We start from the raw sequence: 23,342 nt of genomic DNA on the forward strand, positions 1-23,342 counted from the left end.
AGAGTTGACAATGAGAATTCAGTCAGTGAAGTGCTTGTCTTTTGAGCCCCAGAATGCATGTAAAAATGCTGCCACCCTTGGAATCCCAGCACTAGGAAGGTGGAGAGAGGTGGATCCCTGGGAGCGGGGTGGCCAGCCATTCTAACTGGTGAGCTCCAGGTCAGGGCAATGAGAGATCCTGTCTCAAAGGAAGTGGACAGCATTTCTAAGGACAATAGATGAGGTTGCCCTCAAGCTCCCACACGCACATATGACATGAACACACGAGAATAAAAGGGGAAAAATGTTCTTGATAAATCCAAGCCAGTGTTGGGACACAGACCTCTAATGCTAGCACACAGGAGGCAGAGACAGAGTTCAGGATCATTTTTGTATACGTAAGTGACCAATCTGGGCTAAGATTTTGTCTAGTCAGGCAGTGGTGGTGCACACCTTTAATCCCAGCACTCGGGCAGCAGAGCCAGGTGGATCTCTGTGAGGTTGAGGCCAGCCTGGTCTATAGAGTGAGATCCAGGACAGGCACCAAAACTACAGAGAAACCTGTCTAAACAAAAAAAAAAAAAGATTTTATATCAAAAATCAGTAAGAATACATGAGGCTGGAGGATTGAGTTTGAAACAATCTTACACAGTAAGACCTTGGCTCAAAAAGGGAGAAGACTGAGGACATGGCTCAGTGGTAAATCACTAGTATGTACAAGGTCATGGGTTTCAGTCCCCCTGGAGCATGGACACACACTGACTTGGAAGTCTGATTGATACAGTGTATGTACCTCTTTTGAGGGACACTAATTCAAATTACCCTGCCATCTTCAACTAGTCATTTGCAGAAGCAACTTCACAGGTCAGGGCTGGGGTGACTCCCAGATGTTACCACTGAAAATCAGAACTGCTCTAACACTTTCTGTGTCAGACACAGAACCACTGGCCCTCCTTTGTTCTTGTGGCATCCTGCCTGGCACACAGGTGCTGGCATCTGGGCAATCCAATAGGAAATGCTGAAGATAGGAGAAATGAGCTATGTACAAGGCCCTGAGTTCCATCTCCATTTAAAAAAAAAAGAAAGAAAGAAAAAAAAAAAGCACCTTTTCTCTCTTAGGTCAGTAACAGTTGGCTGCGGAAGATTCGCCAGCCTTCAAGGGGTTGCAGTCAGAACCATAAACTGTCCCATGCCTTGAGAGCACTCTGGTTCCAAAGGCTCCACTCTGCATCTCCTGGAGGGTGGTAATGTGCAGGCTCTTCCACATGCACTCCCTTGTTAGCCTTGTCAAGTTATTATAAGCCACTAGTGGGGCAGTGTTCTGTTCCCTTGGCTATTTGCTTCTGCAACTTCTAAATAAAGCAGGTAATGCAGCTGGGTGTGGTGCCAGAGACTGGCGATTCTGCCACTCTGAGGCTGAGGCGAGAGGGAGCTTAGGCCATACACAAGAACAGTCCTTTCTCACAAAGGGAATTAGGCAAGGCAAGCCTTTCTTAGAAGGGCCCGAGGTCTCCTCTGAAATCACTTCAGAATTAAAGCCCAGTACAGGTTCCTGGATTTCACCTTGGATGTGCTAGCTGGGTGCACATCTTAGGGAGGGACATCTGATGTCCACTGAGTTTGGGAACGTCTGTCTGTCTGTCTGGTAGATAGGTATTATCTTTCTTTAGGACTAAGGCTCACAGGCCATTAAAGTTCTCAGGGGGTTGGCCAATTTTAGGTAGGATAGGTCTTTTTTAGGTATACATGTGCGGTGTATATGACGTGTGTGAGTGAGGATGCCCATATGCAAGAGGGCATCTTATCTCCTGGAGCTGGAGTTACAGGCAGTTGAGAGCCACCCAACGTGGGTCTTCTGGAACACCTTTCTAATCAGATTTTTGTTTGCTTTTTCCAGACAGGGTTTCTCTGTGTAGCCCTGGCACTTGGCTCTGTAGACCAGGCTAGCCTCCAACTCACAGAGATTCACCTGCCTCTCGAGTGCTGGGATTAAAGGCATGCGCCACCACACCTGGCTTCTTTTTGGGGGAGATCCCAATGAAGGATGGTCACTCCACTGTCAAGGAGCTAATCTCTGCTGAAAACACCTTAATACTGTGGCCAACCAGCATCCTCCTGGTTTTCCTCCATCCCTGTCCCTTCTGTTTCAGCTGCCTTCTATCTGGTTTCATAAGGATAAAGGATCTTACTCTTTGTACCAACAGTACAGATCTTTGAAAGGGGAGGTTGGTTCATCAGTGCCTTTGTTCCAGGGGAGTAGATCTTTCCTGCAGGGCAGGCAGGTACTGAAGGTGGTGCCCATGATTGAGAAACTCTAGTGGAAAACCAACTGTGTGTCAGGAATATCCAATAGGTGCTTTTCCTTTATCATTTATTTGGTGCATAGGTAGAGGTCAAAGGGCAACTTTTGGGAGTTGGTTCCACTATGAGCTCTGGGGAATCAAATGAAGGTTGTAAGGTTTGTGTGGCAAGCGATTTGACCTGCTGGGCCCTCTTGCCAGGTTGTAACAGGTGTTTCCTTTTCTAAATTATAATTAGGACAATGGCATAAAACTAAAAGGGAGGGTGGGCCTGGGTCCTGGTCCTGTGTAGTCTCATCTCTTTTCATCTGAGCAACAGATCAAGCCACAGAATAGGCATGCTCAATGGGTGGGTCTAAGGTCTCCCCGCCCCCAAGTTCCTTCTCTCTCTCAAGCGTGTCCTTCTAAGTAAAGGAGTTCTTTCCGATAGAAGGAACTGGAGTAATCTTGGGGGAGGAGGAGGTTGAGGGGCAAACACACTCTCTCATCTAGTCACTTCCACTTCCTTGTTGGGAAAGGCCAGGGGACAGACAGAACAGGATATGGATACTTAACCAAATGAAACCAGATTTAAATTCAAGCTCTGCCCTGGGCTGAAATGACCCTCAGCAAGTCACTCCAGAGGCCTCCGGTGTAAAACATGCTCTCCACAGGGTCAAGTGCAAATGTTACTCAAAATAACCCAACAGCTTGTAAACCCAGCTACTCAAGAGGCTGAATCAGGAGGCTGACAGGCTCAGAGCCTGCCCAGGACATAGAGTGAGCGCAATGCCAACTGGGCAATCAGCAAAACTTGGTCTCAAAAATGAAAGAGAGGAGGATATAGCTTGGTGATAGTGAGCTTGCCCAGCATGTGGGAGATCCAAGCAAATCTCCAGTTCTTGGGGTGTGGGGACAGGGAGGAGGACTTAAGACACTAGACAACTGAACACTGACCAGGCAGTCTGTCCTTTCTTCCTACAATAAATGTCTATCGACTGCACCACAACTTGGGAGCCAAGGCACTTCCTACTCTAGACCCCATTACTCAGAACTTCCAACTCTGGTACTGGGTAAAGTCCCAAGAGCTCCCCACTCTGCCACTGTTCCCGATCACACCTGATCCAAGTCTGAATGCCCTCAGGGATCTAGTTTGAGAAATCCAGATGGCTTTGTAGGATGTGACCCACATCAGGCAGGAAATGGAGAGCCAGGGCTGAGAAGTACATCAATGTTTCTCTCAATGTTCCAGCACACACACACCCCCACCAAACCAAATCGCTTCAAGATTTTCCTTAGGCTGTGGAGACCTCTAGTGGCAAGACATGCTGACTTCATTGACACAAGAGGTCTGTTTCAAAGAACCATGCCACGGACTCTGGATGCCTTTTCTTCAATCCAGCAAACTGTACCAACTCTTACTACCTGCCAAGTTCTATTGGGGTGCTAGGAAGATGCAGCCAGGGGAGGTCAGAGCTAATGCCTGGCCTCATGATCCCCCAAATCCACCCTACATACCCGGGCCTCACAAAGGCACATAAATGTCCAACTCAGTCTTTATTGACTGCTTCATTTTGAGACCACCAAACTGGTGGAAGGTGGGGAGAGGGGGAGGGGTCCTTTATGTATCAAGGACCTCAGAGCAACACCCTCAGAAAAGAGAAAGGAGAATAAATTTCATTACAGAACTTATATGGTGGTAGAGAGGAGAGGGGTACAATATGTACACAGGTTTTAAGGGGCTGTCTGAGGTGATACTGAGGAAAATGGGGGCCGGTCAGCCGCTGATCTGGACCCCCTCAGCCTCTGCTAAAGGGTAGATCTCAATGGCCTCCACAAGGGGCAGGGCCTCCACTGCCGTTTCCATCACGGCCAGGCCCACAGCGGCCTCGGCCTCGGCCAGCTGCTGCCGCACTGCCGCCTGATGCTGCTGCTGGTGAGTCTTGCGGTGCTTCCAGAGGTTGGAGAAGGAGCGGTAGCTCTTGCCACAGTCAGGGCAGGAGTAGGGCCGTTCACCCGTGTGAATGCGGCGATGCTCTGCCAGGCGCATGGAGATGGCAAAAGCCTTGCCACACACTTCACAGGCAAAGGGCCGCTCACCTGTGTGTAAGCGCCGGTGGTCTTTCAGATGGGTACTCTGGCGGAAGGCCTTGCCACAGTCTGGACATGGGTACGGCCGCTCACCTGTGTGGATCCGTCGGTGCACCTGCAGTGATGTCTCTGTGCTGAACAGCTTCTTGCACTCACTGCATTCCAGGCCACGCCGCCGGGCAGGGGCCGCAGGGGCCGCAGAGGCTGCACCACTAAGGGCTGTTGGGGAGGGAGTGACCGGTGTGCGAGTGGCCCGTGAGGCCCTGGGCGCCGGGGGCTCCTTAGCCAAGACTTCTCCAGGACCAGCAGCAGCATGGGCAGCTTCATGGGCCTGCAGTCGAGCAGCAGAGCCCACTTTCTTGCCACAGGTCCCACACTCAAAGCGCCGTGGGGCCTGGGCAGCGGCGGCTGCACAGCGGTGCTCATAAAGCCGCAGCGAGGAGGGGAAGGCAGCCCCACAGGATGGGCAGTGGTGGGGCTGGCGCCCAGCATGGACCACAAGCTGGTGCACCTCTAGCAGCCGGCGCAGCAAGAAGGAGCGGGGGCACTCTCGACACTTGTAGGGGTACTCGCCTGTGTGGTGGTAGCGGTGCATGAGCAGACGGTAAGGGCGGTGAAAACGCAGTCCACACTCCTGGCAGCGGTAGGGGAAATGCTGGGCATGCACCAGACGATGCTGCCTCAGAGTGGAGCTCTGAGTGAAAGCCTTGCCACAGTCCCCACACCGGTAGGGTCGTTCCCCTGTGTGTGTGAGCCGGTGGCGGGCCAGGTTGGCAGGTGAGTTGAAGGGCTTGGAACAGTCAGGGCAGGAGAAGGGACGTTCCCCGGTGTGTGTGCGCAGATGGTTCCGCACATGAGACTTCTTCTTGAACATCTTGCCACAAATGCTGCATTTATGGCGCCGTTCCAGCCTGTGCACAAAACGCTGGTGCCGGGTCAGCTGTAATGCCTTGACAAACTCACGGCTACACAGGAGGCAGCGGTAAATGCCCGGAGCCGGAGGCTCTGCTGGATTCTCCTCAGCTGTGGGGAGCTCTGGGGCCTCTGGCTCTCTAGTCTCTGCAGGGGCTGGCTCAGGAAAGCTAACAGCGGGCTCCTCTGGCAGAACTGGTGCTGGGGGCAAAGGGATACCTCCTGCCCCATGGGTACGCCGGTGATAAAGGAACTTGGTAAGGTTGACAAAGGTCTTCCCACAGGGACACGAATGCAGAGGATTTGGAGTATGGGCTCGCCGGTGGGCCAAGAGAAGGGCTTCTGTGCCGTAGGCCAGGCCACAGTCTACACATAGGAAATGAGATTCACTGCTGTGGTCACCAAGGTGCTGATCCAGACCAGAAGGGCTGGGGAAGACACGACTGCACAGGGGACACTTAAAGACACCCTCCTGGTGACTCCGAAAGTGCTGCTGTAGCTGGTGGGGCGAGAGAAAGAGCTGATCACAGGCTGAGCAAAAGAGTTCCTGGGTGGCTGACCCACTGGGCTCTCCATTGTTGTTCCTCCGGGGCTTCCGCCCCCGGCGATCCCGTCCAATGGCCTCCCCATTGCGCAGCTCGTAACTATGGTCAGAGGCTGGCAGGGGCTCAGGCAGAGACACTGGCACCTCGGTGGGTGAGGGGATCAGGGTTTCCTGCTTTGCAGCAGGCTCCTCAGCCTCTGGGACGGCAGGGAAGTGGGTGGCCTGGTGCTCCAGAAAGTCGGCGGGCAGCTGGAAGAGCTGGGAGCACTCAGAGCACTTGTACAGGAGCAGCTCCACCTCTGTCACCATCTCAGTAGTGGCGGCAGCTGCAGACGGGACGGCAGCCCCTTCTCCACCTTCCTCTGCTTTTCGGTATGAATGGTCCACAGCCACTCGGGCCTGGCCCACAGGCGGGCCTAAGACAACTGGGGACCCCAAGACAACTGGGGCAGGAGCCTTGGTGGGCGTGGCCCTGAGATGCATCTGCCGATGGTTCAGCCACAGTTCTTGGCTGGCAAAGAGAGCCTTACAATCCACACACTCGTAATGAATGGTGCTGGAGTTTAAGGGGGGCACCTTGGGTGGTGGCTCAGCTGGCACTGCCTCCTGGGGGGCCATCATCTTCAGGTGCAGCTCCTGGTGCTCCAGGAGCTGGCTAGGCGACAGAAGCAGCTGCCCACACTCGAGACACTGGTACTGGCTCTCCTGTATGAGGGTCTGATATAGGCCTGTACCTGATGCTGCATCTGTGGCCACCGTGATTCCAGGGTCAGCCACGCCCACCAGCTCAAAGTGCTGCTGGGGCACGTGAGAGTTCTGGTGCACAAGCACCTCCTCCAAGGATCCATAGAGCTGGTTGCACTCAGAGCAGACATAGCGATGCTCAATATACAGGAATGTCTCCTCACTCTCCTCAGTCATGGCAGCAACAAGGCCCTGGCTAAGAAAAGGGAGGGCGGAAACAAGTCAATCCTCCAGGGCAATTCTTTCCCTTTATCACCTCTACATTCTAATGCCTTAGAGATATTTCCTCCTCCAACAACTTCTTCTTCTTCTTTTCTTTTTTTTTGTTTTTTTTTTTTGTTTTTTTCGAGACAGGGTTTCTCTGTGTAGCTTTGGAGCCTGTCCTGGAACTCACTCTGTAGCCCAGGCTGGCCTCGAACTCACAGAGATCCGCCTGCTTCTGCATACTGAGTGCTAGGATTAAAGGCGTGCACGACCACCGCCCGGCCTCCTCCAACTTCTTGATTACATTTTTCCTCTCCAACACCTCCCTAAGTATCCTAAGAGAAACAGCCAACAGGAATTTCCCCAGGGGTCTTTTCCTGGAGACTCTACCCCAAGTCTCCCCTCTCCATTAACTTGCAGAAAACTCCACCCACCAGATCCTGTAACCTATCCAATCTTCTCCATTCCCACACCTCAAAACAGGTTCCCAAGGCCCTGTTAACCAAAGGGGAACTGGCCTCCCTGTGACACAGACCTTCCTCTGACTATGCACCATTGCACAGGACAATACTCCTTTGCCTGCCTACCACAGAATCCTCACACCTTCTCCTGGCCTGTTTCCCAGCTGCACTCCTACATGGACTCTGCTCTTTTCTGTAGGTTCACAAACTTTTTACATTCAGACCACTCAAACTGGTGTACAAACCAACACCCCCTACTCAAAAATTTAGGCACTGGTGGTCTGAGCCCTCCCCTCGTCCACCACCCAACCTCTGCAAACCAACAGAGCCCAGATTCCTCACATCAAGTCACCCAAACTCCAATTTTCTCTCACTGGCTTAATCCATCTCCATACTTTCCCACCTTAACCACTTCCTGATACTCAAAGACTCTTAAAACTGGTTCAAACTAAGCACATCAAGACCTGGGCAGCGGTGTCACACATCTTTAATCAGGAAACAGAGTTCCAGGACAGCCAGGACTACATAGAGAAACCCTGTCTGGAAAAAAATAATAATAAAAGACCTCATCAACCTTTACCCAAAACAAACTCCACAAAAGCCCAATCCTTTACACCTACACTATTCCTACTCTCCTCATGTACCACCAGAGTACTCAATCACCTTCTCTCTCCATGAAGACCAAGTATACTATGCTAATCCCCTCTGATCACCCAGATTCCCTTTTCACAGTGACATAACTCTCTCTTTTTCCTAAGGCCACCATCTGGGGATGCCTATATGGCCATTTTTCTTTTTCTATCAACCAACATCACCCTTTTTTTGCATAAACGTCCAGGCCAACCTTACAACCTTAACCCATCCCAGAAGCCCCCTTAACAGTATCAATCTAAACCTTTCTTCTTTTGAGAAAAGACCCAAATCCATCCTAACCCACTCCAGGAACTTTCAGATCCCCATTTCATACAAATTTCTTTTTGCAAGAAAATCCCCACATATTGTAATCTTGTCCAGGGATATCCAGAGCCTCTCCTTCACAATGGCTTAACCTTTCCCCTCCTGCTGGTTCTATCCTCCTCAGGACTCCCAATGTCTTGCATATAAAAGCTCCATCAGTACCCAAAGAAAGCAAAAAGAGCCCCTCTCCTTCATAATCCTTCTCATCAGCATACGACTATGGGGATACCCAGAACACCGAAGTTATCAGTATGTTACATCTCATTCTCAACCCCAAAATTCCCAGACTACCACCTCTCCGTGGCACACTTCTCTCTCTCCCCAACTACATCTAGGATTGCCCACATCTTCACTTTGGCCTACTTATCTGTACCTAAAACAAAACAATCCCTCCCCACCTCAACCTATGGGAACCATAAAGATCGCTGTCAACACTTTTCAAGGATATTCCACACCCCCCAATTCCATGGGTTTATCGACCTTCCTATTAATATAACCCCAATTCCCACACCTGATCGCTCCCTTAGTTCTAAAGATATCTCAAACCCCTTCCTTCTCTGCCTTAGTTCTTTGCGAGCAGAAATCGATTTTCCTCCCTGCATTAGTTACCTCCTTCCTCGGGCCACCTCCCCACCCCAGCACCCAAGAGCCCTCTAGTCGTCCTCTTTCGATCCTTGGACCCATCCCAGCGCACCCGCCCGTAGCCCCGATACCCCACGTAACCAGAGAGCCCTCCGCCTAGGCAGCTCTGGGACCTCCCCTTCCCGCCAAGGTCGGCCCCCTGCCCAGAGCCCGAGCCCTCTGCCCCTCCTCACTCAGGCCCGCACACAACTCCAGTCCCTCTACCCCACCCGCCCCCCGGGCCCGGCCCGGCCCCCGCCCGGCCCGCGCGTCCGGCGGCCAACGGCCGCTCCGCCCTCCGCACCCGGGGCGCGCTCCTTCAGGCCTTCTGCGTGCAGGCCGAATGACGCGAGCAACCCGCGGGGTGGGGGCCGGGCCTCCGCGCTCCCGCGGGAACTCACCCGCCTCGGCCGCCTCGCCGGCCCCCGGCCGGGCCGCGGACTACAGCTCCCTTCGCACAGCCACTCTAGCGCCGCGTCCTCTCTAGCGCCCGTCGTCTCGCCTGCTCCGCAGCCTCGCTCTCGTCCGGGGCCCCCCCTTCTCAACAACGCCCCTCCCACCTTCCGCCTCGGCCGCCGCGCAGACCGCACAACGCGCCCAATCACCGACCGTCTGGCCCTACCGTTGGACCAATCGGTGCTCACGCTTCTGAAGCCTCTACCAATAGTGTGGAGGGGCGGGATCAGACGGCACCCAGCCAATCCGCTAGCAATATTCCCGCACCGGTCGGCCTCCAGGTGGAGAGTGCCCGCCCCTTTAAGCCTCCCAAGAGGCTTCTTTCCTCCCCTCACTTCTTTCCTTGGACTCCGCCTGTGATGGTCGAAAGGGCACCGCTGAACGGAGAGCTGCGCCATGACGTCGGGAGGCGGGACGAAGCAGGAGGCGCCATCTTGGCGGCGCCTGGCAAGCCTGGGGGCTTTGGGCAAAGCGTGGGCTATTGAGGCAAGCAATGCTCTGAAGGCCGGAGGATTGCAGCCCAAGAACCCCCCAGGGCCGGTGGCGGAAATTGAAACACCACTCGGCATGAATGAGAGAGGGAACCAAGCCGCAGCAGTCAGACCGAGGGAAAGGGGGAAACCAAGGCTAAAGACTTTATTTTCTTATTAAGCGGCGGTTGATGAAAGAGGGGGAAATAAGGAAGGGTGGGATGGAAAGGAAATTTTAGGAGAGTAAGTCTAGGGGAAGAGGAGAACCAAAAGTACGGGACAGGAATTGGGAAATGGAAGGAGAGAGAAAAAGGAAAAGCTCGGTTAATAAGTTCCTTTGGAAGAAGCGGAGGTTGTGGGGTGGAGATCCAGATGAAGGAAGTGGACCCGAAGAGGGTCAGTTTCGTTTTTTTTTTTTTTTTGTTGTTCTTATTTTTGAGACAGTCTCACTATGTAGACCAGAGTAGTCTCGGAGATCTGCCTGACTCTGCCTCGTATTTTGGGGATTAAAGGCACGCACCATTCCTCTTTCAAGGTGACGTCCTTCCACACAGTTCAGGACCCCTAGGCATGGGAACGAATGGAGTTCCAGGCCAGCCAGGGTTACACATAAGAGACCCTGTTGCTGGGTGTTGGCGCACACCTTTAATCCACTCGGGAGGCAGAGGCAGGTGAATCTCTGTGAGTTCAAAGTCAGCCTGGTCTACAGAATGAGTTCAGGACAGTCAGGACTTCACAGAAAAACCCTGTCTCAAACAGCCAAAAAGAGAGAGAGACCTGGTATTCAACAAAAACAAAACAAAGTAAAGAGCCAGTGAGATGGTTCAGCCCGTAAAGCAACTTCCTTCCAAGCCTGATCCTGAGTTTTTACCTTGGGATCCACAAGGTGGAAGGAGACCTGAAAACTCTTCGTCTTTCAAGAGAGTTTTAAAACTCCGGGTTTCAGACTCAGAAGGACGAACATAGTATGTACTCACTCATAAGTGGATACTAGATGTGAGGGAAGGGATGGCCAGACTGCAACCCACAACTCCAGAGAGGCTAGCTAACAGGGAAAGACCCTAGGAGGACACATGGATGACCCAGCAAAGGAAAAGTGGATGAGATCTACATGAGCGGACTGGGGGTGGGGAGGTGGCGGAGGGCGAGGAGTAGGGGATCAGAATATAAGGAAATGGGAGGGTTGAGTTGGAACAGGGACAGAGTGGGAGGGCGGGGATGGAGATACCATGATAGATGAGGATATCATGGGAATAGGAAGAGGCAGGGTGCTGGGGAGGTTCTCAGGAATCCACAAGGATGACCCCACCTTGGTCTGCTGGCAGTGGTCCAGATGGTGCCTGGACTGGTCTACTCTGATGACTGGTCTAGCAAATAACCTAGCTGTCATCATAGAGCCTTTGTCCAGTGACTGATGGAGGCAGATGTAGAGATCCTCGGCCAGGCACTAGGCTGAGCTCGGGGAATCCAATCCATGAGAGGAGGGATTCTGCAGGCGGAGGACGTCGAGATCATGATGGGAGGACATGCAGGGATGACTGGCCACACTTGTGGAAGCCCATGAACTGTGAACTGGTGGCTGTGGAGCCCCCATGGGACTGGACTAGGCCCTCTGGATATGGAAGATGGTTGTTTGGCTCGAACTATTTGGGGGGGGGGGCACCCAGGCAGGGGGATCGGCATCTGTCCCTGGTGCATGGGCAGGCTTTTGGGAATCTGGTGCCTGTGGTGTGACACCATGCACAGCCTTGGTGCAGTGGGAAGGGGCTTGGACCTGCCTAGGCTCAGTGTGCTAGACTCTGCTGACTCCCCATGGGAGACCTTGATTTGGGGGATGTGGGGATGTGGGGTGGCTTAGGAGAGAGGGCTGGGGGGTGGGAGGGGGGATCTGTGGGTGGTATGTGGAGTGAGAAAATTTCTTAATAAAGAAAAATGAAAAAATAAGTAAAAAACAAAAAACCCTCTGGGTTTTCCTCTTCCCCTAGACTTCCTCTCTTAACATTTTCTTTCCATCCCACCCTTCCTTATTTTTCCCCTCTTCTATACCCGCCTTAATTAAAAAAAGTCTTTAGCCTTGTTTTCCCCCCTTCACTCGGTCTGACTGCCGAGTGATGTTTCATGTTCTGCCACTGGCCTTCGGGGGTTCTTGGGCTGCAATCCTCAGGCCTTCAGAGCATCGTGTGCCTCAATATCCCCCACTTTGCCCAAAACCCTGCGCCAGTGCTTGCCGGGCGCCTCCAAGATGGCGCCTACTGCTTCGTCCCGCCTCTTGAAAACTGTGTGCACTTGCATGTGCGCACACACACAGACACACACATGTAAATAGAATAAAAATAGGTGGAGAGTGACTGAGAAGACGTTCAGTGTCTATATTTGGACTCCAGATTTGGACACCAAAGTTTTCTGGAAGTTCCTCCTTGAATCCAAGGTCAGGGGAGCCATCAGAGGTGCACTTGATAAACTGTGTCCCTCATTTCTCAGATGAGAAAAAGAGTCTTGGAGTTGGGTCATTTCCCCATCTGAAGCCAAAAAACTAGGCGATTGAACACAGAACCAGATATAGGTCTGACTATTCAGTTGTCACCTTTTGTGTGCTCTTCTAGTGGGATCTGACTGGGTGTCCTAACTTCTCACTAGACTCCCTAACAGCAGGCCCACGTGTTTAAACTAGGCTGCTTGGCCTGAATGCTGGCCCTGGACTTCCTGTGACTTTGGGCTTAACAACTCCACTGTGTCTCAGTTTTTTCCTGGGACAAAGAATGGCAGTCTTTGTCCCTGGGCTGTGAAGCCCTAAGTAAACACTGCTATATAGACATTATTTTTTGAGATAGGGTCTCTATGTAATCCTGGCTTCCCTGGAACGCTATGTAAACCAGGCTGGCCTCAAGAGATCCACCTGCTTCTGCCTGCTGGGATTAAAGATGTGCACCACTACGCCTAGCTCGAGGAATTATTTTTAGTATTTTATGTTTACTAGGATCTCAAGGTGCCTAATTTAGCTGACATCTGAGTGTGTTAGGTGACACTAGGGGTTCTGCCCAGTGCTTTTCGTGCATTATTTAATTCTCTGATCAACCCTCTTAGGGAACAACAATTACCTGAGGTACTAAGAAACTGGGGCCATCGTTCGACCCCGGGAGAGAATTCCCTCTCTAGGTCTATACTCAATTCCCTAGCGGCTAGGTTGTTTGTGGTCATAGGGCAAATGGTTGACTTCAGAGCAAAGCAAAGGATGGGGCTGGGGGAAGGATGAGGGGAGACAGCAGGGCTGCAGATTTTAAAAATAAAAGATAAAGGTGAATAAAGCAGTTGGTGGGAATCGGTGAGTTCTAAGGTCAGGGCCTGGCTGCTCTCTAATGGAGTCTCGATTTGCCCTTGGTGTGAAGTAACCTGTGTAGGAGCCAAAGTGCAAACCAGGCTCTACCTTTGGATAGCTTCTGTACCCTCGGGCCATGTTTTGTTCCTGTTGAGGCCTCCTTTTCCCTCCTGAGGTTCCAGCTTAGCTCTCCAGACTCCTTTCTGTAAACCTGGTTGGACATCCCAATTTAATTTGAGCTGGTGAGATCCTGTCCCTGCAGAGGAAGCTGAGGCCTGGTCAGACATTCTGGTGGTAGTGCTGGGCTGGGACTTTTGGGATGGATTGTGTCGAAAGAGGGTAGATGGTAAGGTACCTGGATCAGCAAAGACCTAGAGGCAGGCATGAAGTACTGGCCAGAAGCTCGGTGGGAGCAGAGTTAAGGAGACTGTAGGTGTTAACCCCAGTAGGATGAAGGAGTATAACAAAATCAGTGCTTCTTTAGGGTCAGACGTGGCACATGTTGGGCATGCCCCACATAGTCAGAGCTCACCATGCTAGGCTTGGTGTAGTCAGAGCTGCCACGTGCCAACTGTGTGTGCAAGGCATGTAGTCACATGTGCTGGGGGCTGCACGTGAGAGTGTCAGTGTCTCCTCCCCATCACGAGCATGGGGGTGGTAGTGAGTCACGGGCTCAGCCTTCAGCACCAACTGTCATGTTCCTTCCCCCCAAATTTCACCCCCCCACACACACCCAGCCATGCACCACCTACCCCCACTTAAAGATCTATGTTGATTCTGTATTCCATCCCCCTGCCCTTCTGTGCCCCCTCAGAGAGGCAGCCGTATTCTCTGAGGGAGAAGGTTTCAGCTCTGGCTCTGCACTCTAGTTTCCTATCATTTTCATCCCCTTCTCACTGCCTCATTGCTCAGGTGACTAGAAGATGAAGGTCTCGTCTCCCCACTCATCTCCACGGGTCCCCAGGAGTTCTCTGTGCATAATGGAGAATTCCCATCCTCCCCCTCTCCAACATCCTCAGCCTGTTTCCAGAGGCTTTCCAGTTACATCTCCTCCAGCTAGCCACGCCTGCCTCAGTGGGCCTCTTCGTGTCTATGAGCCACATGATTGTTCACCTGTGCCCATGGGACTGTCCCCTGATTCGGTGACCTCTCCTTGCTCTCTGGGCTCTGTGCAGGCTTCCTGGTTGCCTCTTCTGTGTATGGCTCCCTATCCTGGAGGAGTCTTTCTGTGTCTGTCCCTCTGTCTCTGGCCTCTCCCTACCTTCAGACACCCCTGTGTCCCTAAGCTGCTTGTCTTGTCTCCTGTCCTCAAGTGGCTTGGTTTTCATTGCCTGGACTTTTCCCTGTCCTTGGCCTTGTGGAGTTTGTGGGCCTTGGCCCACCTCTCTGTGGTCCTGATGGCTGTCTTACTGTTTCTCTGCATTTTTCTCCATGCTCTCTCCCCACCTCTAGGCCCTTCGCCCAGTTCTCCCCACCAATGCCTCTCATCTCCATGGGCTCCAGTACCCAGGACTGCCTGGGCAGGGCGGTGGCATGGTGTGGTTGGAGGGGGTGGCCCCGGGGGTGGGCCCTTCATCCAATGCAGCTCGCTCTTCTCATCAGCATTCTCCTCGCAGGGCCCCCCAGCCCCGACCAATACGATCTCCCCCTCCTCTGCTCCCCTCCCTCCTTGCTCCCTGCCTGCCTCCCTCCCTTTCTCCAGCCCGCCCTCCTCCCTGCCTCCCTCCCTCCATCTCTCACCACCACCACCACCACCACCACCACCACCACCACCACCACCACCACCACCACCACCACCACCACCACCACCACCACCAACCACCACCACCCGCGCTCCAGGACCCAGCGCGGGCGAGCAGGCGGGCGGGCGGGCAGGCAGGCGGCGGCCTAGGAGCGGTGTCGGCAGCGGGTAGCAGCGGCCGGCCGGCAGCAGGGAGGCAGGCCCGGCTGGGGACACGGAGCCGCCAGCGGCTGCTGCTCACAGGGGACCAGTCCGCGGCCAGGCCCTCCCACCGAGAGCGGGCCGCCCCCGGGACACCCCACCCTCCTCCGCCTTCCCGTTCCACCTGCTTCTCTCCATCCTCTCCTCCCACCTCGTCCCTCCACCTCGTCTGCCCCCTTCTTGGTCTCTCCAGGGCTGCCAGTTACCCTGTCCTCGCCAGCCCGGTCACTGCCCGGCCTCTCCTGGCCCCCCAAGCATGCTTTTCCCGTGGGGACTGAGGGCTTGAGGACTCAGGGCCCTAGCCTCATCCAGGGCAGGGCCAAGGCTCTGGGGGGAGGGGGGGAAGGGGGCGGCCCCCTCCCCCCCAGCAGGCCCTCCCCTCCCCCACTTCTCCCGATGGCCGGCTTTCTTTTCTCCACCCAGTCCTCACCCCCTGTGCCCCCCCCAGGCCGGCCCGGCTAGGGGAGGGGGCGGGGGCCCTTTCCTGGGCCGGCTTCCCCCTCCCCCGGCTTTGCCTGTGCCCCCCTCCCTTCCGTTTTCACCTTCCTCTCCTCCTTTCCTCCCTCCTTCCCTCCGTTTGCTCCTTCCCCCTCTCCTCTCTCCCCTTCTCTCCTCCATTTTCTCCTTTCCCCTTCCTCCCCTCCTGGCCCGCCCTTTGCTTCTCCACCTGTCCTTCCTCCCCGCTGCTGGGGAGACACCGTTTTGGATTAGTTGGGGGCCACCGCCGGCGGCGGGGGAGGGGGCCCAGTGGACTGCCCTCTCCCCCGGCCCCAGCCTCACCAGCACCCGGAGTCGGAGCATCTCCTGGTTGTCGTTTCTCGGGCCTCGAGAGAGCCCAGCCCTCCGTCCCACCAGGATCCGTAAGTGTCTGCAGGGCGGGGATTGGGCTGGGTCCTGGGTCCTGGAAGGCCAGGCTCCCTGCCCGGCTGGCAGGGCCCCCACAGTCCTTGCTCCCCGTGTATGGCAAGGCACCTACTCCACCCCTGCTTCGTGCCCTCCCTCTCAACCTCTCATTCTCCACGACCTTTTCTCACCCTTACTTCTGGGCACACACCTCCCACCTGCCCTCTGTCCCAGCTTCCCCCGGCCCTGTGGTCTGACTGGCTCTGTGATATCTCACTTCACAGGGTTTCTTCGCTTGTTCCTTCTCCAAGCTTTGGGTCCCAGACCCACGCTGGCTCCTGACTTGTGTGTTCGTTTTCTCTTTTTCTGCCTTACCACGGGCCCAGTCCCCGTTGCACCTCTTGTCTCCTGGAAATGCCTTTGCATTTTCAAGTCTGCATTTCGTCTATCTCCCGGGCCTGTCCGACTCTGCCCAACTTCTCTGTGCTCCACTGTTCTCCTAACCCTGTCTCTGTAGGAGATGCTTTCCCATATAGCCTTCTTCCCACTCTGTCTTTCCGTTCTCTGCCTGATCCTCTCCACCTCCAGGCTTCATCTCTCACTTTACAACTTCCATCCCCCAGACCCACTCTGGGACCCCAGTCTTCCCCTCTGTGGCTGCCCCCATCCACTGTTTTCTCCTCTGTTCCCTGGCTTTCACTCTGACTCTTGCACCCACCCTCCTGGTCTCTCTCTCCACTTCTGAACCACACCACCTGGCCTTTTTGCTCCCATCCCTCCCGGCACCCATGAACTCTGGGATCCTTGGCACTCCTGAGGCCTCACTTGAGTTTCTGCATCTGTGGGGGCTGCTCTGCTCTTCCAGGGCATTCGCTTAGCCTCAGTTTCCCTCCTGGCTCATCCCTTCTCTAGCCTGTGTGGTCAGCCCTCTCGCTGTGTGCTTCTCCCTCATGCCTTTTCATTCTGGCTTCTGTCTTCCTGGCCTCGACTTCTTTAGGCTGCCATGCAGCTCATCCCTTGCTCACACTCGTGTGTGTGTGTGTGTGTGTGTGTGTGTGTGTGTGTGTGTGTGTCTGTCTGTCTGTCTTTCTGTCTGTCTCAGACAGTCTCTCTCTCTCATCAGTTTCTTGTTTCTTTCTTTGCTCCCCATGGTTCTTTTTGTTTGTTTGTTCTGCTTTTGGAGACAGGGTTTCCTATAGCCCAGGCTAGCCTTGAGCTCACTATGTAGCTGAGGCTGGCTTTGAACTCCTGATCCTCCTGGCTCTGCCTGCTGATTGCTGGGATTACAGGTGTGTGACACCACACCCTGCTCTCCCCCATGGTTCTCATACTTGTTGTTACTCATCTGTTGTCCCCCTTTCTTCTCCTATTTGCCTCTTGTCCTTTGCATGTATCTCCCCTTGCTGATGTCTCTCCTCTGACCTGTAGGGCCTGGCCCCCTCTCCTCAGCTCCCCTCTGTGGCTGGCTCTGTTTCCATCTGTATCTGCCTGGTCCGAGTCTCGGGCCTGTGAGTCCTGGGTCCTCCTGATCCCTGCTTCTTCTTGCGTTCCTCACCTGCTCCTTTGATATATCATTTTTTGTTTCTGAAATCGGATCTAGCTCTGTAGCACAAGGGTATCTGGGGATTCACTATGCAATAGAGTAAGTAGCCTCACACTCACAGTGATCCCCCTGCTTCCAGAGTGCAGGAATTACATCCTGGTGTGGATGTCTTACTTAGTGCCTGTCCTTTTCCCCACTTAGCTCTAGTCACCACTTTGTGGCTATATTTCTGTGCGTGCCTTCCAGGACCTCTGTGTTCGTTTGTGACCCATAGTCTGTCTATGCACAGTGCCTCTGTCCTTCCGTTCCCATCTGTGTCTGCCACCTGTGGGTCCCTGTCCTTCTGCTCTGTCTCAGTCTTTTTGTCTGTAGTCCCCGATCCCCATTTGTTCTAGATGTCCCAGGATGAACCCCCCTCCCTCCTGCCCTTCCCCTTGAGAACTCTCCTTCTAGCTCTCCCAGAATTCCTTGCTCCTCTGTCCTGGTCAAGCCTCCACTTAGTACTAAATCTCAGTCTGCAGCCGCCAGTCTGTTGAGCATGCCCTCCTATCTCTCAGGCTCTCTTTACCAAAGGCTGAGAGGGGTGTGCGGGAGGACTTTCTCAAGGTCATCCAGGAAGTAGGGGCAAGTGTAGGTCTGATAAGGCACCCTTCCCCTTGGCCTGGACTTTTCTGGCCATAGAAGCCAATTCCAGGCCTTGGCTTGGGACTCTGCCCTTCCCCAGGACTTCTCATTCTGGCTTGTCACCAGCTGAAGTCTTTCTGTGGGTCCAGGTGGGATGCAGGGGGACACGACATACTTCACAGTGCTCTAGGCTCTACAGTGACCCTCTTTACTTGGCACATGGCCTATAACTGGGTCCGGGGATCCGTATGCACATCTGGCAAAACACATCCCGCCCAGTGGTTACACTTCCAGAGAACTGGGGTGCCCAGAGCAAACCGGAACTCCCTGAGGCTGGATCTGTGAGAAGACGCATACCATACCCCAGCTCCCCAGAACAGGGTGCAGGCAGTGTTTGGGCTCCCACCTCTCGCAGCCAGTCTTCCCGCGTTCCTTTCTTCCTACCGACTCTCTGGTTGCTTGAGCTGGTTTGTGCCTCTCCCCGAGTTCTCTGTCTTTCTCTCCCATGCACTGGTATCCCCTTGTTTGATCTGCCCTTCTCCCTTTCTCAGGCTTCTATCCTTTATCTCACGTCTTCCTGTCCTTCTCTTTCAGTCTGTCTCCCAGTCCTGTCTCTAACCTCCTTCCGCTTCCCTTCTCTGTCTCTGTCATCTTCTGGTCTCATATACATCTGCCTGTTTTTCCCTTCCTTCTGCATTTTCCGGGTCCCTGCATCTTTCATTTTGCAGCCTCTCACCAGATACTTTTTTCTATTTCCTCTTTTTTCTTTCTTCTGTACTCTCTTTTTGGGTTCTTTGCTATGTGGAGTCCCTCCCTCCCTCCTTCCATCCTAATTTCCCCTCACCAAGTTTCCTAATTCCCAGATACTTTCTATCAGACCCTGGGTACCCAGGCCTCTCTCCCATGGGATTGTGGGAACCAGGGACGTCAGGAAGGTGGCAAGTGAGGCTTGGGATGGGGTTGCCTAGCAACCACTGCATCCTCTCCAGCCAGTTTCTGTTGCCTAGTAACGGCTGCCTGCCCAGAGACAGGGGCGGGACTGGGGTGATGGTGGCACTTCCCAGTTTCCTGTTGGGGTGGGGCTGGTCCCCAGAATCACTCCTACTTGAAATTTCTAGCAATTACTGTCTTATCAGTGACCTCTGACCTTTCCATCTTCCATTGCTCAGGACTATGAGCTTGGTATCCCCAGTGAGCCGGGCCTTTCAGAGCTGCATTCTTCCCCAATGACGTCTGGGAGGACTATGCTTGCCACCCCACCCAGCATCTTTCGACTCTGCACCCTCACATCAACCATCTCCCTTGGGGCTGGGGGGTCTCTTGCAGGTGGCGAGTGGGGGCCGCGGCAGCTGCATCCCCATGAGGAGGGGAGGAAGATGCCGGCTGAGCTGCTGCTGCTGCTGATAGTTGCCTTCGCCAACCCCAGCTGCCAGGTGCTGTCATCACTGCGCATGGGTGAGGCCCTAGCACCCTACCTCCTCGGGAACTAGGCATATTGGCACCAAAGTGCTCTGTCCCCCAACTTCTTCCCCTGGACCCATGAGCCCAGACACGCTGCTCTCTAGCCTCAGATCCAGGAATCCCGACCCTTCATACCTGTACCTCCCTTCAATCTAGAGGCTACAGATCCAAGACCCCACAGCTACCCTTTCTCAGGGGTCCCAGGACTCTGGCCCCTCCCAACTCCTGTCTCCTCTCAGCTGCAATCCTGGACGACCAGACCGTGTGTGGCCGCGGTGAGCGTCTGGCTCTGGCCCTGGCCCGCGAACAGATCAACGGCATCATCGAGGTCCCAGCCAAGGCCCGAGTAGAAGTAGACATCTTTGAGCTGCAACGGGACAGCCAGTACGAGACCACGGACACCAGTGAGCGGGGCCACGGGGGTGTGGGGTGAGGCAGGGCAGATGGGGCCTCAACCAGTCACTCCACCCTGGCCTCCTCAGCTCAAGTTTATACTCATCTGCTCACATCTGCCCCTTTCCCTGGCCGTGCCTGTTTCTGCTTCAGGGAAGTGGATGCTGCTGGGTTGTGAGGTCTAGGCACTGAGGCCTGGGGCTTTAAAAATCCCTGCTGGGTCAAGAAAGGCATTCTGGAGCAGGGGAGCAGGAGGTGGTGCGTGGCGCTGTTCCTGCATGCCCTTCAGAGCTGGCTTGCCCCGTGGGAGGGCCGCAGAAGTGTCTGTTGGTGCTCATGGCCCTCATAAACGGCATCATAGTTGGCTTTTTGTTGATATGCTAAAAACACTGACCAAAACCAACTTGGGGAGAAAAGGGTTTGTTTTAGTTTGCAGGTTATATAGTCCATCATGGAGGGAAGTCAGGGCAAGAACTCAAGGCAGGAACTGAGGCAGAGACCATGGAGGAGGGCTGCTTACTGGCTTGCTCTTCCTGGCTTGTTCAGATTTCTCTCCTGTATACCCCCACAACTACCTACCCAGGGGTGGCACCACCCATGGAGGGCTGAGGCTTCCTTCTTCAATCATTAATCAAGAAAACACCCCATAGACTTGCCTACAGGCCAGTCTGATAGAAGCAGTTCCTCAACTGAGGTTCCTTCTTCCGGGATGGCTGTAGTTTGTGCCAAACTGACAGAACCAACCAGAGCACTTGCCCCAGCTGGGCTGGGGTCATAGCTCTTTGCAACCTTCTGTATTAAGACATGTTTTATGCTGGGCTCACACCTGTAGTCTTGGCACATGGAAGGCTGAGGCAGGAAAGTTGCAGTGAATTTTAAGTGATTCATGGCTACAGAGTTCTAGGCCAGCCTGATCTATTGCATAAGATCCCGCCTAAAAAATGAAACCAAATATGAGTTTAAGGCCAGTCTGGTTTACATAGCAAGATCCGGGACAGCCTGGGCTGTATAGTGAGACCTGTCCTCAACACACACACACACACACACACACACACACACACACACACACACACACAAACTCAAACAACAGCATGTTAGGCCTGAGATCAGGGATAGCTTAGCATCCATGATACATGGGTTTGACCCCAAGCACAACAAATAAACAATCGTGGAGACAGTTTTCTTTCCTTACGGGCCTTTACACTAGCTTTGTTAGGTTGTGGGTGTTTCAGATTTCACTTGAGAGGAGGAATGGGGTAGACTGCTCAGGCCTTTTTGACTGGTGCATCATCGATACAGTCTGGGAGACGCTGACATGGAGGCTGAAGAGGCAGGTGGTAACAGGCATGCACTTAGGGTTGAGTCAAGGAACAGTGTGGGGTGAAGCCATCTTGGCTAGCTGGAGTCAGTGTGTGTTTGAGGAGATCCTGAAAATGAAGCCAAGTCAAAGGAAATTGGGACCCAGAGTTAAAGGGAGATTCCTGGCACGTCTGTAGACTAACTGGACCCAGCCATTCCTGACAGAATCCCGGGAAATCATGAACTCCTAAATGTAGCCATGTCTGAAATTAGTTTGTAATCCTTTTAGCGTGTGATCTAATTTATATTCTCATCCTTTCTCTGTCTCTCTCTTCTTCTCTCCATTACCCCCATGGCCTCATACATTCCTAAGCAAGCCTTCTAACACAACCTCTAGCCTCAACCATACTGTTCTCTTAACCAACCCATCCTGAGTTTCTGTCATGGCTAACTTAAAACATCACGTCTCAATCCAAACTTGTTTCTCCTATGTCCTCCGAGTTGAAGGCCCCACCATTTGCACAGACCAGACGCCTAAAAATGGCCCTTGTTTTCCATCTCTCTCCTGAGTGCTGCTCATCTTGCCTCTTACTTGTCTCCAGATTCTTTTCCCGTCCATCTCCTCTCCATCCTCTGCACCCCTGCTCTACTTCAGGATGGCCAGCTCAGGCCTGTACCACCTACCTCATTCATCACACGTAGCCAGCTTCAAGTGCAAGCTTCACCCACCAGGGGGGCATCGTGGGTAGTCAAGTAACTGAAGTGCTTGCAAGCTCCTGGTTTGCAGTTCAAAAGGAGGCCCACAGAACTGGGCATGGTGGTGAAGGCTTGTGGACTCAGCATTCAGAGACCCAGGCAGGAGGAATATGAGTTTAAGACCAGTCTGATTTACATAGCAAGATCCGGGACAGCCTGGGCTGTATAGTGAGACCTTTCCTCAACACACACACACACACACACACACACACACACACACACACACACACACACATGTCCCATGGTGTCCACATGCTTTCCCGTATTCCTCTTGGCTTGGCCTGTCTCTCTGTGGCTTTGTCTCTCTGCCTCCCTCTGAGCAGGCCAGGGACTGGTCCTCTGGAATCCAGGCTGGTGGAGGAGGATCCCACAGCTCTGAGCCTCTGGGTCCTCTCCTGGACCAGGACAGTTTCCTGTGGGTGGGGAGGGAGCAGAAGCAGAGGCTCCCTGACTCTGGTCTCTTCCCTTCACAGTGTGTCAGATCCTGCCCAAGGGGGTCGTGTCTGTCCTGGGACCCTCCTCCAGCCCAGCTTCAGCCTCCACCGTGAGCCATATCTGTGGGGAGAAGGAGGTGAGGTGGGGCATGGGGGGTGGAGAATGGGGGCGGGGCTTGGATCCCTGGCAAGCAATGCCTCCCTTTCTGTCCAGATTCCCCACATCAAGGTGGGTCCTGAGGAGACGCCCCGCCTTCAGTACCTTCGCTTCGCATCTGTCAGCCTGTATCCCAGTAATGAGGACGTCAGCCTGGCGGTCTCCCGAATCCTCAAGTCCTTTAACTACCCCTCGGCTAGCCTCATCTGCGCCAAGGCTGAGTGTGAGGGAGAACTGGGTGTTCTCTTAACATTCTCTCTAGGCACCCCTTCCCAAGAGCCCTAATGTCCCACACAATTCCCTTGTCCCACCAGGCTCCTTCTAGTTCCCACCGTCTCTTTCCCCTTTAGGAACTGGGACATCTGGTTCCATAGAACCCCTCTTGTCCCAGAGAGACCCGTGTGATTCACCGATAGTGAACCATTTTCGCCTAGCTTTCACCAGGCTTGAGGGGTGGCAGGGGGCAGTGCTGGCACATAACTTTAAAAAATGTATTAATTTTTAGTTAGTGTACAAAATCTCATTTGACATTTTCATATGTATTTATCATCTCATTTTGCTCGTAACTGCCCCCTGCATGCAACTTTCAATCTAGGGGAGGCCTCAGGCCACTGAGCTCTTGGGACATGGTGGGTACATGGGCTGCCAGGAGTTGTGCGGGGCCTTTGGAAAGGGTTCTGACCATCTGGGAGGCTCAGAGCCCATATTCTAAGAATGCTACCTCTAAGCTGAATATGAAACATTGGGCCAGTACATTCTGATCAAGGATCCTGTGGGAGAGAGGTGGAAGGCTCCAGAGTGCAGCCCTAAAGAGGTCCCGAGGTTAGAGTGTGGAACAGTGAGGTGAGGGGTCAGG

General features: G+C 53.7%; 2 protein-coding genes across 4 annotated transcripts in view; one reads left to right on the forward strand and one right to left on the reverse strand.

Moving 5' to 3' along the window:
- Positions 1 to 3,796: 3,796 nt before the first annotated feature.
- On the reverse strand, positions 3,797 to 6,857 carry Znf574 (zinc finger protein 574). Its single transcript, XM_059253514.1, has one exon. The coding sequence runs from the start codon at positions 6,724 to 6,726 to the stop codon at positions 4,036 to 4,038; it is 2,691 nt and encodes an 896-aa protein (XP_059109497.1). The 5' UTR covers positions 6,727 to 6,857; the 3' UTR covers positions 3,797 to 4,035.
- An 8,164-nt stretch (positions 6,858 to 15,021) lies between these two features.
- The window catches only part of Grik5 (glutamate ionotropic receptor kainate type subunit 5), a 62,712-nt gene continuing 54,391 nt past the window's right edge, over positions 15,022 to 23,342 (forward strand). For 2 of the 3 annotated variants that reach the window (XM_059280047.1, XM_059280055.1), the window contains exons 1-4: positions 19,015 to 19,441; positions 19,687 to 19,851; positions 22,369 to 22,466; positions 22,544 to 22,709. In XM_059280047.1, the coding sequence (XP_059136030.1) occupies positions 19,213 to 19,441; positions 19,687 to 19,851; positions 22,369 to 22,466; positions 22,544 to 22,709 (658 nt within the window). In that variant the 5' untranslated portion in view covers positions 19,015 to 19,212. Of the gene's footprint in view, positions 15,837 to 19,014; positions 19,442 to 19,686; positions 19,852 to 22,368; positions 22,467 to 22,543; positions 22,710 to 23,342 lie in introns of those variants that run through there. The other variant, XM_059280066.1, reaches the window with a different exon arrangement.

Source organism: Peromyscus eremicus, chromosome 1, assembly GCF_949786415.1.
Source record: "Peromyscus eremicus chromosome 1, PerEre_H2_v1, whole genome shotgun sequence".
In the NCBI taxonomy this organism is placed as follows: Eukaryota; Metazoa; Chordata; class Mammalia; order Rodentia; family Cricetidae; genus Peromyscus; species Peromyscus eremicus.

What these genes read in the sequence shown, in the direction of transcription:
- Znf574 (XM_059253514.1), bottom strand. Translation starts at nt 6,726, where the DNA reads ATGACTGAGGAGAGTGAGGAGACATTCCTGTATATTGAGCATCGCTAT.